The sequence below is a fragment of the Nomascus leucogenys genome, chromosome 14, assembly GCF_006542625.1.
Source record: "Nomascus leucogenys isolate Asia chromosome 14, Asia_NLE_v1, whole genome shotgun sequence".
NCBI classification, from domain to species: Eukaryota; Metazoa; Chordata; class Mammalia; order Primates; family Hylobatidae; genus Nomascus; species Nomascus leucogenys.
This window is the reverse complement of record NC_044394.1, coordinates 61,953,933-61,969,385: the sequence shown is the minus strand read 5'-3', so window position 1 is coordinate 61,969,385 and position 15,453 is coordinate 61,953,933. Positions and strand designations below refer to the sequence as shown.

Below are 15,453 nucleotides of genomic sequence, written 5' to 3'. Positions count from 1 at the left end.
CCTGTCCACACGTGATTGGTTTCTGTTTGTTTTCTGTTTATTTGCCTGATTTGGCAATGCAATCACACAGACTCTTTCTGTTGTGGGAAGGGGGGGTCTCATCAGGATTTAAAACAGCTCCAAACTGACTGTCTCTCCCACATAGCCCTCTCTTCCATGGAAAACACATGTACCTATTTTTATCCAGACAAACTTTGAAAACAAAATTCAATTTCAACACAACACTAATTTTCCTTTACTCTGGAAAGCCCATTGTTTATCCTCTGGATATACCAACAGAAATCAGATACCCTTCCATTCTTCTAGGCTCACTGTTGGCAACACATAAGAAGCTCTTCAAGGTGCCTGTGAAAGTCCCTATCACTATAGTTAAGCTGAGGAGCCAGCAAACCCACCACTTTTTCTTGGGTGAAGGGTGTGTGTGTATGTGTGTGTGTAAAGATGATACCAAAACAGCTTCTTCCAAGCAAATCTTCCACACAACATCCTCTACTTTTTTCAACTTTCTTTACCCTTTATATCATTACAATGTGTTCAAGAGACTTTCGGCCACTTTCTTTGTAAATTCTGCATACAATCTAGCACATACTTTGGAAGGTAGCACCTGTTAGATCCTGGTACTTTGAACAAAATTTGCATTTTAGCCAGTTATTACACTATAGATGTGCCAGTTATTACACTATAGATGTAGAGATAACCTGGGGTTTTCCCAACATACTCTCAAAGCTGTTTTCATATCCTGAATTCAAACAAAGAAAAATTTACACACACACACACACACACACACACACACACACATATTGATAGAAGGATATCACACGACATATTCATTATATTTAAAATTAGAAAACAGACAATTTTATAATAAAAGATGAAATCAAATACTTCTATAATCCATCTTCCAGGAAAATCTGCTCTGAATATTTTATTTTGCTCTATTTACAGTAATAGACTCCGTTTCACTGCCCTTAACTATCTGAGTTCTCTGCCCCACCTTCCTTACTTTATACATGGTGGTCTAATTTCCTATCAGCAAATATCACCCTTTATTTTAATTTTAATGGCAGCATGTGTTCTATTTTATTAACATATTAATTTTCCCTTCACTCATCTTCTACCATTGATATTTGGGTGGGTTTTGTGTTTCTATATTAAACTACATCACTATGAACAAATCATATGTGTACATTTATATTGATATATTTATTTTCAGCAACCACAATAATCCTGCCTCTTTTGGCGTGCATTTGCATTTTAATAGGTATTAAGCCTTAAGCCAAAGGCACACATTTCTAAAATAGAAATTCAAGTATCAGTTAGTGGAAAAGGAATATATTTGGGGGACATATTATTCCTTTCCGTTCCTCAAGAAATCTTAGTAATGAGACAATTGCCTGCAACTGCCTACTTATAAATCTGAGTCAAATTATATGTGTTATTTATATGATAAGCCCCCTTAATTATTAATATTTTGGCAAACAATCTAAAACTAAGGCTCTTTCTAAAAATATCTATTTGCAATGATCCACGGCAATTCTAAATGCTTATGTAAAATTCATTTAAATTTCTCACGTCTGCTAAATTAGGTTAGCAATCTTACCTAGCAGTCTCTCCCTGCATTACATTGATTCATTCTCCTGGATTATTCTAAAAGTTGTTATCTGCCAGAGGATTATGGAATAAACTAGTAAAAATGAGGAAAAAGTGGAGGTGATGCACTATATGTATGTTTTTCAACGTCTGTCCAAGCTTAAAGTAAGTGTGTAGGTCCTTTTAAATTACATATATCAGGTGTTTTATCATGTCATCCCTTCTAATTCTGAGGATATTCTGCACATTTTAGAGTAACACCATGATAATGCAGAACTCAAGTGCTTTTGTTTTTCTGGAATTGCACATTACAATAAGTGATTTGCATAAGAAATGATTTGCATTCTAAATGTAGATGATTTAAGGATAGTGGCTGCACTAAGAATGTCAAGCTAGAATTCTACTCTTATCTCTTGTTACCTTCACATTTGGTAATATACTATAGATTATAACTGCTTTAGGACTAAAAATGTAAACTTTTAGAAAGTAATGTTCTACACTGTTCAATAAAATGCACAAAATTGTAAAATGCATTTTATTGTCAAAGGTTGAGAATTTTAAAATCAGACTTAAACATTTTAAATGTAACCTGTTTAAAACTGATTAAAATTGCATTTTTCCCTTGAGTAAGATTGCTTCCATAAGTGGTTAGTTTAAAACAATGTAAATAAATAAAACAAACCAACAGCAACAGTGAATAAAACTTAAATTTCAACGATTTGTGTCATTTGCAAAAGATGATAAATCTCCAGTGACATGTGCAGAAAAAACAAATTTCAGGTCATGGCAACTTTGAAAAACTACTAATTGCATAACATTTAGAGAAGCATTATTTTACTTAATGTTTGCTGTAACTAAAAGGAACTCCTTGGCATAAACGTTTTAAATTATTGGAGAGAAAAAAATAGTGATTCTGTGCCTTTAATTTCCCTTTCTGAGCAAGGGAAGGCTGCACACCACTGACAGGCTCACTTGTTCCCGTCTTTAATGTGCAATCTGTTTTCTCCAGCGGAGGGCACTCAGTGTATCACAAACTCAAGCATTAGCACCAACAAGCTCTGAGCATCATCAGTCTCTGGAAAGCCTTCTGAATTAGACAAGGGCTGCCTCTCAGCACAGCTACAAAACACTTTAAACCTGACCAGCTAAATGGATAAACCTAGCCTGCATAGCTTTTAAACTGGGGTCTCATACAGCACAGGAGGCCTACTTGCTTCAAGAACTGAAAATCCAGAGGATGAATTGCTTTATCTGGGAATGGCAAAAGCCAGCACAATAAGGAATGCCAGGTATTCTGAAGATTTTCTTTTTTTCCTCTCTTTTTACAGAGAAGTTGGTTACCTCCGAGATGGGCTGTAGCTCTTTTGCACAGATTGCCAATTACTGCTGATGGGTCTCTGGTGAATTACACAATGGTCCTCAGAGCCTAGAGGCCCTCCCCCCTCCCTATCCCCCCAACGGCTTCCTTTTCCCTGCTCCCCCCAACCATCCCACCCTGTGCTGATTTTTTTATATATATATGTGTATATATATATGTATTTTTTTTTTGCCTGTCCTCTCGGGGAAGTTTGTATGGGGCTACTAGCTCACATGCGGAATCAGAATGGTGTGAATGACAGCCGCACTGTGTCATGAAGGTGGTGGTGGTTTCCGCACAAGAGACCAAATAAGAAGAAAGCTGAGAGAGGGGGGAAACGTTTTTGGATGACAAAGGATGGGTAAGTGAACTTTTGTTGTTTCCTTCTGAGCAAAGCTCATCCTCTTGGCTTCCTATCCTCAGTCGTGGCATTAGCAGATAAAAGACGGGGAAACAGGCAAAGAGCAGCAGCCTTTGAGTTTGCCAGTTGATTCACTATAGTTGCTATTATATTTTTAGATCATTTTCCTTTTTGCAGTGTTTTTTTTTAATCTATAAATGCACAACACGAACTTAAACAGACTCTAGAGAAATATCTTTAAGACTGTTTCTACTGTCTGCGTATCCACAGCTTGGGAATTGAGAATGAGATAAATACTGTGTTTGCTTCTATTTCTTGATAATATTAACGAGGCTTGTGTTTCTGGTAGCTGTCAGGATGACTATTAACACTTTGCTGCGTGTATGTAGGGGTGGGGTTCTTACTTTATCAGAGGTTGCACAAGGGCTTGTTTTATCTTTGAAGCTAGATCCTGAACACAGCTTCCGAATTTCTAGCAGTCATTTGCCAGTCTTATTTTTTCAAGTGTGACTGGCTTTTTTCCCCCCCTTTCTCCTGTCTGGGAGAGCTGGAATGTATTTCAATGAGTCTGTAGCTGGCAAGAGGACAGAGAGCAAGATCGAGTTTTAAATTAAAAAAAAAGAAAAACTGAGAAGAAGGATGGGTTTTAGATTAGGGATTTGGTTGATTGCCTCTTGGTTAAAAATTCAAAAATTTAAGGAAAAAAAAAGAAACTGCAACACATGGTAGTTGTTTCTTTTTTTTCTCTCCATTAAGAAATAATAAATCTACTGTTGACAGAGGAAAGAAGTCCCTTAACATGCAATGACTTGGAAATGCAGTGTAAGTGCCAATAGATTGTAACTTTGCAGGCTTTCTGAAGTTAATGGAGGTAGGGGAGGAAAAAAGTCAGTGAGAAATGTGAAGAGATCAGGGTGATGTAGAGAAAAATAGTAGTTGGCTGCTTCTTTCCTTGTTTATCCTTCGAATTTGCAAAAGCAACGCTATTTAAAATAATGACAAAGTAATACTACACAATATTATTTTGCTTTTTAGGCAAATAATAATAATTTTGATAGTCTTAACTTTGGAGTGTTCTCTGTTATGAGTAGTTAGATGTCTTAGCTCCTGTATTGTTGGGCAGGGAGCCACAGTATGCAATAATCTATGCTTATTAGCAACTTGAGAGCACCTCGTACCGTTATTAGTCTTCATCCAATGCTTTATTGGCTGCCTATACTAGTCTCAATGCTGTTTTTTCACATCTCACATATTGCGATCCTATTATGCAATAAGTACACAATTTCAGGCAGGGCAAACTTGGGTTACCTTGACAGCTTACTGAAGCTCTTTTGCCAAATCACAGCCTGTTTGTTCAACTGGGAAAGACGTACAGGTACCAGGTTTACTAAGTCACATTTTTGCCTAAGAGCACATAGTACACGTATTCCTTTTGATACTGTTGTTCAATACAGTGGCTAGTCAAATATTACTGTTACTAAAATGTCAGCATTCAGTGGTGAGAAAGGCTCTGTGCTTTTCAATGTTGAAATAAGTAGGAACTCCTGAAACTCAAAAAGGCTTTTCTTAGTTCTGTGGGACTGTGGTGATTTGAAGATCAAGGAAGAAAAAGTGAAACCTAAGCAGCAAACATGCAACACTGAAGAAAATAATGCTCGAAATGTTAATGCATTTTCCTTAAATCAACCGACCCATTCCTACACTAGAGGAAATGCCCTTGTTATTGGTAAACCGACGGTGATTTATTTTAATAGCTTCACAATGTGCATCTGTCTTTTTTTTAATATCGTAGGTTTCCATTTAATTACGCAGCTGAAAGGCATGAGTGTGGTGCTGGTGCTACTTCCTACACTGCTGCTTGTTATGCTCACGGGGGCTCAGAGAGCTTGCCCAAAGAACTGCAGATGTGATGGCAAAATTGTGTACTGTGAGTCTCATGCTTTCGCAGATATCCCTGAGAACATTTCTGGAGGGTCACAAGGCTTATCATTAAGGTTCAACAGCATTCAGAAGCTCAAATCCAATCAGTTTGCCGGCCTTAACCAGCTTATATGGCTTTATCTTGACCATAATTACATTAGCTCAGTGGATGAAGATGCATTTCAAGGGATCCGTAGACTGAAAGAATTAATTCTAAGCTCCAACAAAATTACTTATCTGCACAATAAAACATTTCACCCAGTTCCCAATCTCCGCAATCTGGACCTCTCCTACAATAAGCTTCAGACATTGCAATCTGAACAATTTAAAGGCCTTCGGAAACTCATCATCTTGCACTTGAGATCTAACTCACTAAAGACTGTGCCCATAAGAGTTTTTCAAGACTGTCGGAATCTTGATTTTTTGGATTTGGGTTACAATCGTCTTCGAAGCTTGTCCCGAAATGCATTTGCTGGCCTCTTGAAGTTAAAGGAGCTCCACCTGGAGCACAACCAGTTTTCCAAGATCAACTTTGCTCATTTTCCACGTCTCTTCAACCTCCGCTCAATTTACTTACAATGGAACAGGATTCGCTCCATTAGCCAAGGCTTGACATGGACTTGGAGTTCCTTACACAACTTGGATTTATCAGGGAATGACATCCAAGGAATTGAGCCGGGCACATTTAAATGCCTCCCCAATTTACAAAAATTGAATTTGGATTCCAACAAGCTCACCAACATCTCACAGGAAACTGTCAATGCGTGGATATCATTAATATCCATCACCTTGTCTGGAAATATGTGGGAATGCAGTCGGAGCATTTGTCCTTTATTTTATTGGCTTAAGAATTTCAAAGGAAATAAGGAAAGCACCATGATATGTGCGGGACCTAAGCACATCCAGGGTGAAAAGGTTAGTGACGCAGTGGAAACATATAATATCTGTTCTGAAGTCCAGGTGGTCAACACAGAAAGATCACACCTGGTGCCCCAAACTCCCCAGAAACCTCTGATTATCCTTAGACCTACCATCTTCAAACCTGACGTCACCCAATCCACCTTTGAAACACCAAGCCCTTCCCCAGGGTTTCAGATTCCTGGCACAGAGCAAGAGTATGAGCATGTTTCATTTCACAAGATTATTGCCGGGAGTGTGGCTCTCTTTCTCTCAGTGGCCATGATCCTCTTGGTGATCTATGTGTCTTGGAAACGCTACCCAGCCAGCATGAAACAACTCCAGCAACACTCTCTTATGAAGAGGCGGCGGAAAAAGGCCAGAGAGTCTGAAAGACAAATGAATTCCCCTTTACAGGAGTATTATGTGGACTACAAGCCTTCAAACTCTGAGACCATGGATATATCGGTTAATGGATCTGGGCCCTGCACATATACCATCTCTGGCTCCAGGGAATGTGAGGTATGAACCATGATCCTCCTAAAAGCATTTCTACTGCGGGGAAGGAGAGGTAAATGTTTGAAGCCCTAGAGGTGTCTCTAATCACTAGAAAGATTAATGACCCTTTTGCTTTTGGGTTTTGCTCAGTGTGAAAGGTTACTTAATTAAATTACAACCACCAGGAAATTGACTGCTTTTTTTTTTTTTTTTAAATGGTTGAAACTTGAAGGAAGTTCATTCAAGGATAAGTTGGAATAAAGCACTATGTTAAAACATCTGCTTTTTAACAATTTGTATACAGGGGTTGGACTTAAAAACACACATACAAACAAAACTCTTTTCATTCTGAAATTTCTGTCTGGTTCTTGGTGTTTGACTTTTGTAATGGAGTAAAGAAGAGGGGCCAGCTTAATTTAAAAATAAAGTGAGTTTACCAAAATTCAGAAGGTAATGAAGATTTAAACCAAAGAGCAATTTTCCCAAGGGTTGATTTTGTTGTAAATTTTTAGTTTTAATGAAAGCATGCAACAGGGATCTCACACTCGTGTTACTTGCCATTTAGTTGTTATACCAGCACAGAGAATGTCAGAGGTCTACTGTGTAATTGTATCAGGCTCCTCAGGCTTCTTTCTTTTTTTTTTTTCCTTCTTTCCTACTTTCTTTCACTCCTTCCTTTCCTTCCTTTTTCTTCCTTCCTTTTTTTTTCTTTTTTTTGTTGTTTTATAATTACTGGGATATAGATCCAATTTCAAAGGTTTTTATGCACTGGCTATTTGTGTTTAATCAGAATGAAACTTCAATTCCATGCTTTGGGCTTTGTCCTTGGTAACTAAAATCAGGTCACAATTTTGTGGATGATTTAGCAATAACAAGATGGCAGTCGTAACAGGGACTGTTTGTCAGTATTGCTGTCATCCCCAAAAGAAATGATATGTATTCTTGTTAAACTTATTCAAAAGTAAGTGATACAAATATTTATAAATAAAAGGAGAGAGGTTTGAGTTCTCGGTATCCTCGCTTTCTGTAACAGCCTCAAATAAAGGTGTACCTTCCATGTTATATTATTTTTGTTTTTATAAGAATAAATTTGGACCCGGTTTCTGATTATTTAATTTTAAAGATCACTTACAGGATCATGTTAGTGAGCAGACAAATAGTTACAAATTTCAAACTTGTCAATAAGTAATACTGGATGTAAATTGTTCTTTTCTTGGTAAAGTTTATCATTATGTGCAAAGACTGACTACCCAGGCCTTGTTGCTGGAAGAAACTAGTGAAGAGAGGTTAAATTCTGCCAATATAATGTTTTAGTATCTGATTTTAGGTGATTACTCTTTCAAAAGACAGTTTTAATGAGTATTCAAAGATGTTGCCCTTTCTAATGCTAGTTAACAGTTGGAAAATACAATTTGCTCTTTGATAGTATATACTCCAATTTTCCCATAGTCCTAACTACAAATGCTAATGGAAATGTTTTCAGACAAAGCACTGAATTTGAAATAATCTCTAACTCAGTACGATTTGGACTATTGAACCGTTCTTCAAAGAGTTCATTTTCTCCTTTTTTGTGTATCATTGAAAATAAGAGAAGTAATCCCAGATAATAAATTCCTAAAAGGAAACTGTATAAGCAATTGCCCTTAAAAATTAAAGAGAATAAAAGATTTTCTATAAAAGTCTAACAAGGCTTGATGTTTTTATTGCAGGCCCACAATTATACAATATACTTGAATATTAGTAACACAAGTTCATCCTATTTTATTCTGGGTTCTCCTTATATTTTGTGATCCTCTTAAAGGCTGGTAACATAAAAAGAAAAGAAAAATCTAGATGCATTACTTCATTTTCTCTTGACTTTTGGAGTAGAATGCTGACTTTTATTTTTAAGAATCACCATGAAGAAAGAAACATTCTTAAAGAACCAGGAATTGAGAACTGGGGTTCTAAAACTTTTCCAGAGATCTTAAATTTCACAGATTATTCCATCAAAAACCCTAGGCATTACCATGATAGAAACAAGTTTAAAAGATGGTTCATTTGATTAAAACGTGTGTTTAAAAACACATTTTGATATTGTATGTGTTATATAGATTGACATTTAATGACATGAAATTGCACTAGTATTGTTGGAAATGAATGTGTTGTTAAAGCATTAAATAATGAAGAATGTAATTAAATATTGTAATAATTCTGTTGAGTCAAAATGAAATCCTTACTAATGTAGCTCAAACTTTCTGTGCCCTAAAACATGGACATTAGTAGGCTATACATTTAAGATCATACGTCCATTTAGGATGAGGAGGGGGGTGATATAAAACTATATTTAAATGAATTTCAACTTGTTTTAAAACAAAAGCATACAAAAACAAATGTTGCAGGGGTCACCCCATTTTTTGACAGAATGTTTGCTGTATTACAGTTATAGGTAGATATAAACAGTGAGGAAAAGCAAACTCTTAGAAATTGTTATAGGGAAAACCCTAATTACTTCTTACTTCTTTGTCACTCGGAGTAAAGTTTCTCTTGTTGAGAAATATTCCTTTGAACAAAATTTCTCTACAAAATAGAGCCAAGAGAGGGCAGTGATTTGCCCAAGTTTACAATGTTTTTGGAATAGTAGAAGTATGCTGAATTTTAGCCTGGCATTGTTTTCATAAGTCTCATATATCATTAGTTTAGCAGAGAACCATTAATATATTTATAAGACATTTTTGTGAGGTAGGTTTTTTAAAAAAAATATTAAAAACACCAAACTCTACCCAATAAAGCCATAAATATTTAAATGGAAAACTTAGCACCAAATGCTAATTTTCTAAGATAGTGCCTTGAAGAAATAAAAATTGCATTAAATTAAAAATTCTACTTTCCACCTAACTTTCAGTTACCATGACCTAAATATGGTTACAATATCCATTTTGCTTGTTTCTTTTAAAAGGATTTTTTTTAATTGAGATTACTAGATTGGTGTTTGTGAGCCTCCATACAAATATGACATGCAATTTTCAAATTAAATAATTTTCTCTATGTTTTACAAGTTTTAATTCTGAAAAGTCCGTGTGCACATACCATACTGATAAAATGAGGGATAATATTTTAATAATTTGGGCAGTAAAAATTGTTCATATCTATAAAAGAGAAATAGAGTAGATAGTTATGAGTAATTAATATGAATTATAGCACAAGTATAAGGGATACATATATCTCAATCATCATCCTTTGAGTGGATCAGTGTGCTTGGTTGAACTGAATCATTCACTTTGTCCTCAGTATGGACTCAGAAAAGAGAATCTAAAACCAAAAGGATACAGCTTTTCCTAAAAGAGTAAGGTGTTACTATATAGAGAGAAAATGCAAATATTTACTTTCAAACATAGCTTGTGAAGCTTGGCATAATGTTATCTCATTAAAAAATATGACCAGGGATATAAAGTTGCTTCATCCTGTATATCAAATTTTTCCTTTGAAATTGTAAAGAACAAAGTTTTGAATATCTAGTTCTTCTAGGATTTGTTTTATCAACTGAAAGTAGCAACGGCCTTTATATATTAGCCAATGTGAACACAGGACAAGAAAGAACATTTGTAGTTTGGTTCGTACATTTAAAAAAATTAAATTGGTGAAAAGTTAAAATGAATGAATGTAGTCTCTAAAGAGACTCTCCAGCCAAAGTGTTTCAATAGTTAAGTAATTGAAATATAAAGTTTAATGATTTCATAGTGCTAACAGTGCTGCTATTAGGAAAATGGCAGTAAAGGTGACAATATAGGTGTATATTTTCTAAATATTTAATATTTTCATTACTTTCTTCAAAATTTTGCAAAATTTTAAAAATATACTGGTTTTCAGTTCAGGTTATAGAATTTCTTTCACTGTTATGCAGTGGGTGGTATAAACCATTTCTAACAACTTTTCTTTATGGACTATGTTAGGTCAGGTTCAAACAATTAGTATAAAACAGACCACTAACTTCTTTTCACACTTTAGATATTGATATTCTTCAGTGTGCTAAGTGAATTTCCAAGGACTACTAAGCGTAATGTGTATATAAAGAGGATTCTAAGGAAAGCAGACCCAGTTACCTTGAGTTTAATTAACAGTTTATCAACATAAAGCTATAGAAACAAACTTTATTTAGGTGGCTGACTACATCTGTGTCATGGTACAATGTTATGACTGAAACTGTATTTGTATATTTAAATAGGAAGTGTGTGTGTTTGTGTGTGAGTTTATCCATGTATGTATGTCTGTATATATATATATGTGTATGTGTTTGTGTGTGTGTGTGTATATAAAGACAAAATATAGACATTTCCATCAGAATTAATGTCCATCAGAATTAATGTCCATCAAAATTAATTAAATTTTTTTATGACAATTTAAATTATTAGTAACAAATATTTGGGTTAAAATCACCAAGATTTTTTAGTTAGGAATATGGTCCTTTAGGTAAATGTATTATCATATCTGAAAAATTATAAGTATCGTCAGGTGTGGTGGCTCATGCCTGTAATCCCAGTAATTTGGGAGGCCAAGGTGGGCGGATTACTTGAGGTCAAGAGTTTGAGACCAATCTGGCCAACATGGTGAAAACCTGTCTCTACTGAAAATACAAAAATTAGCAGGTCATGGTGGCGCAAGGCTATAATCTCAGTTACTAGGGAGGTTGAGGCAAGAGAATCGCTTGAACCCGGAAGGCAGAGGTTGCAGTGCAAGATCACACTACTGCAGTCCTGCTTGAGCAACAGAACAAGACTCCATCTCAAAATAAATAAATAAACAAAATATAAATTAAAAGTATCTTACATCTATGTAGTCTAAAATTCTTTCTTAAAAAACAAAATTTAACAGTCAAGTCCGTACTTATACTACATATTGCCATTTTTTGTGTTGCTTTAGAATTGTCACTTCTTTTCTCTGTGATGCATCACTCAAACGAGTGACTCAGCTAGCACAGTGTTTCCCAACACAAAGCAATTCTCAGATTAGCATAAAGTTTGTAAAATATCTATGGTCATTGTCAGAACTAAAAAAGCAGGATGAGCTACGGAGAAAAAGACTGAGCTACTTACATTCGTCAGTGAGAAAAGAAAGAGCTTCGGTTACTAAAAACTGGGGTGCCCTGGTGAGCAGCCATACAATTTCTTTATGCTTGAGGAGAAAATATGTAACCCACACATACAAACGTGTGAGCACATGAGTGCACACTCCCACACACATATATGTCTTTGAAATTCTGCTAAGTAACTAGATATTTTGAAAGCACTTAAAACTATGTCTGCTTTTTAAAAAATCGATTGTCTGAATTAGGTCCAATTAAAATCTATTTGTGAATAGAGTTTTCATTAGAATTCACAAATGGTAGTGGTGAAGAGTGACAGCTGCCAGAAAAAGACCGACATAGTTAATTTAGGAAAGATTTTAAACTGACATTAAATGACCCATTTTTTTTTTTTCTAGAATTAGCTGGTATTAGCATCTCACGGACAAGGTTTTCATAAATGATTGCTCTCGAAGACTCCCAGCTGAGAAGTCTATGGTCTTAGGATTGTGTAGCTTTTGACACACCCCAATAATATCCACAGGATACCAGAATTTCCTTCTTGAGACTTTTCTGTGTTTATAAAATGTAATCATCCCTAGTTCTTCTCAGGAATTGCATTTAGAGATAGTTTTATGCTTTAGGAGTCACTCAGTAATATTTTCACTGGGGACTTGGTGACTCATCTGAATTTTCATGTCTCTAGAGTTTCATGATTCCCTAAATCAAAGTGAAGCAGAAGCAACCTGTATATCACTAGCCACTGAGAGTTTTGAAAAACCAGTATGTCTTTTGATCAGTGAAAACCATGAAGTGATGTTGAATATGTTTTAAAAATTAAAAATTGCTTTTTATAGTACCTGAAGAACCATTATTCATTGAGTCAGTTTAATAAAATCTCAATATTCATGAAAGGAAAAAGAAATTACAGGGCTATTTTTCTCATGCACTCCATAAGCCATTAAAATTGTAACTGTAAGGTAGGAAAGGTTGAGAAAAAAAGCACAGTATTTCCTAAGGCATCAAAACAATTGGCTTTTTAAATAAACATCTGCTAGAAGCTGTTAGATATGTGCAAGGACTATGTATTTAAACTCCTGCTAAACAGTTTAAAAATAATGCTTTCACTGCCAAGAGAAATTAAAATCTAAACAAACATATCCACGGAAAATTAGTCCTTTACAAGGGCGGCCAGGTAATATGGTACACCTGTAGTCCCAGCTACTTGTGAGGCTAATGTAGGAAGATCGCTGAAGGCCGAAAGTTCGAGGTTGTCCTGAGCTATGTTTGATCCCATGAATAACCTGTGCTCCAACCTGGGCAAAACTGAGACGCTGTCTCTTAAACATTCAAATAAAAATATATGAAAGCTAAGACCTTAAGTTTACTTACATAAGGTTTGTAAACATAGGTTTGAGGAATGAAATGACAGCAAAGTCATTTGATTTAAGGTCATAAAGTTTGACCTTAAGTCAAATCTATACGTTATAATATTGTAAACATAAGTTTGGGGAATGAAATGACAGCAAAGCTGATACATATTAATAAAATATTTAAAAATGGTGAAAATGTAAGAAATTCAGAAAGAAATATGAAGAAGCATAATTAAAAGGAAAACCCTGAACACAAATATTAACATATTAGTATATTTTCTTTCCATGTACAAACAATAATAATAAATACCATAACCTTATTATGTATTTGCTTAAAATAAATAAGCAAGTTTGCTTAAAATAAGTTAGCAAACTTGCTTAAAATAAGTTAGCAAATGTGCTTAAAATAAATAAGCAAATTTGCTTAAGCAAATATATAACTCAATAAGGTTATGGCATTTAGCATTATTGTTTGTACATGGAAATAAAATATACTAATATTTTAATGTTATATAAATGATATGAAATACAAATATCAAAGTAACTGAAATATTTCATTTAAACAGCTATATACAATTAAACACTCATGTATCTTCTATAAATATTTCTAAAACACTAACATGTATATTAAATACAGACGGTATTGCTTTTGAATACAGATGGATAATTGCTTTTTAATCGACACAGTTCTGTACTAACTTATCCAGTTTATATGAATTGTCTCAAAAGTAAATATTTGTGGAAGATACATAAAAAAGAATTTAATGACAGAAAAGTAATTTTTTTATTTCCTCTCTCATTGCCTCAATTCGGTATGATTGTTTTCCAAATTTTGGGATGTCCGTACACCATAACTTGTAAGGTACGTTGTCTTCTTTACCTAGTTTTTCATCTCTTCGTTTACTGAATTAGGACCTCAGAGAAAAGTGGAAAAATATAATCATTAAATCTAGCAAGAAGAATCATTTTTTCCATTTTATTTTTTTTAAACACAAATTCATCTAACGAAGTAAATAAGGTATAGTAAACATTTTGACTGCAGGTTTTAAAATAAAATGGTCAGACATAGAGTAACTATAACGTCAAAACTTATGACACTTATAATTTTTACTTTTACCTACATTTTAATGGTTCAGATCTTCAAATATCATTGATTTAAAAACTAAAAAGTGAATAAATTTTTAACAAAGCAGACAAACTAAGATAAACATGGATGAGTTGTTTAAGAGAATTCACTGTATTTTTAAGATCTAAATAACCAATATACAATTCAAAATAGGAATATATAGAGTTATGATTTGATTCTATTTGGGCTAAATTTTTTAACTTAAAGCAAAATTACATAGACACTAATTTTGGAGTAGCAAATAATATAGAAAAAAATGCCTGCAAATGTTCTTTTATTTTGGAAGGACAATGCTGCTTAATTAGTATTCACTGTATATTTTCACTTTTAAAGTATAACAATTGGTGTTTAGTTGCCTTCTCTTAACATAAAATGTCATTAGTCAAAGCCTTGAAATTGTGATGATTTTATTGAGACAAACAGAAACAGTCTTTGGGTATAAACTCTATATTTGCATTTCAATTCTTCCCTCCTTCCTCAAGCCATATTAACTGAAACATAAGTTCTTTCACTTGCTCTTAAAGATCTAAATATTTGAGGTGTTAAATTATTAAAAGTTGGTTTCTTGTTTCCTTTAACTGACTCATATTAAATCAATTTATTTTCAAATGACACCTTAAAAATATTGTTTGTTTCATCATAAATTTCATCATGATGCATTCATTTCACTATTAAGTGCTTTGATATTTACAGTTGTAAATTGATACCACTCTTGTCAATCGTTTCTAATAAGACTTAAAGAAACAATGGAAATACACATTAATTAGATTTGAGTCTTTTTTAGTGTGGTCACCATAGATGAAAAAATGATATTTTCTTCTCTGTTTATAGACCTGTAAAAGTAATAGCAGAGAGGTCAGCCTTGAAGTACTTTAGGTTGATGGTCAAACCACAACATGGACAAATATTGCCTTGGTCCAGTGGTTAGATCAAGGGGTGAAAAAGAGGTCTTAGATTTGAAGTGGACTCACTTTGCTTCTCTAATATTGGACAAGTAAATATATATCTGACCTTTCTGTGATATAATTTTTTCATCTATTGAACTAGGATAATAACTTTCCAAGTAACTTGTTGAAATGATTAATGAGGTACTATTCAAAAACCACTCTGAACTCCTCCATAAAAAGCTTCAGTGTAAATATGAATGATTTTTAACCATAAGCCCTACTGTTTACTGAAAAATGCAAAATACAATGTAGCTGTATTATTTTCATTGTTATTATTAGTTATAATGATGGTTATAATACTCCCTGATGTAGAAACAAGTGTTGTGGTTACATTTTTACTAAA

General features: G+C 34.2%; 1 protein-coding gene across 2 annotated transcripts in view; it reads left to right on the top strand.

The window, feature by feature from the left end:
• Positions 1-2,554: 2,554 nt before the first annotated feature.
• Positions 2,555-15,453, top strand: part of LRRTM4 (leucine rich repeat transmembrane neuronal 4) — a 767,357-nt gene continuing 754,458 nt past the window's right edge. Inside the window, exons 1-2 of one of the 2 annotated variants that reach the window (XM_030828070.1) lie at positions 2,555-2,879; positions 5,101-6,647. In XM_030828070.1, coding sequence (XP_030683930.1) covers positions 2,873-2,879; positions 5,101-6,647 — 1,554 coding nt within the window. In that variant the 5' untranslated portion in view covers positions 2,555-2,872. Of the gene's footprint in view, positions 3,309-5,100; positions 6,648-15,453 lie in introns of both variants that reach the window. The other variant, XM_030828071.1, reaches the window with a different exon arrangement.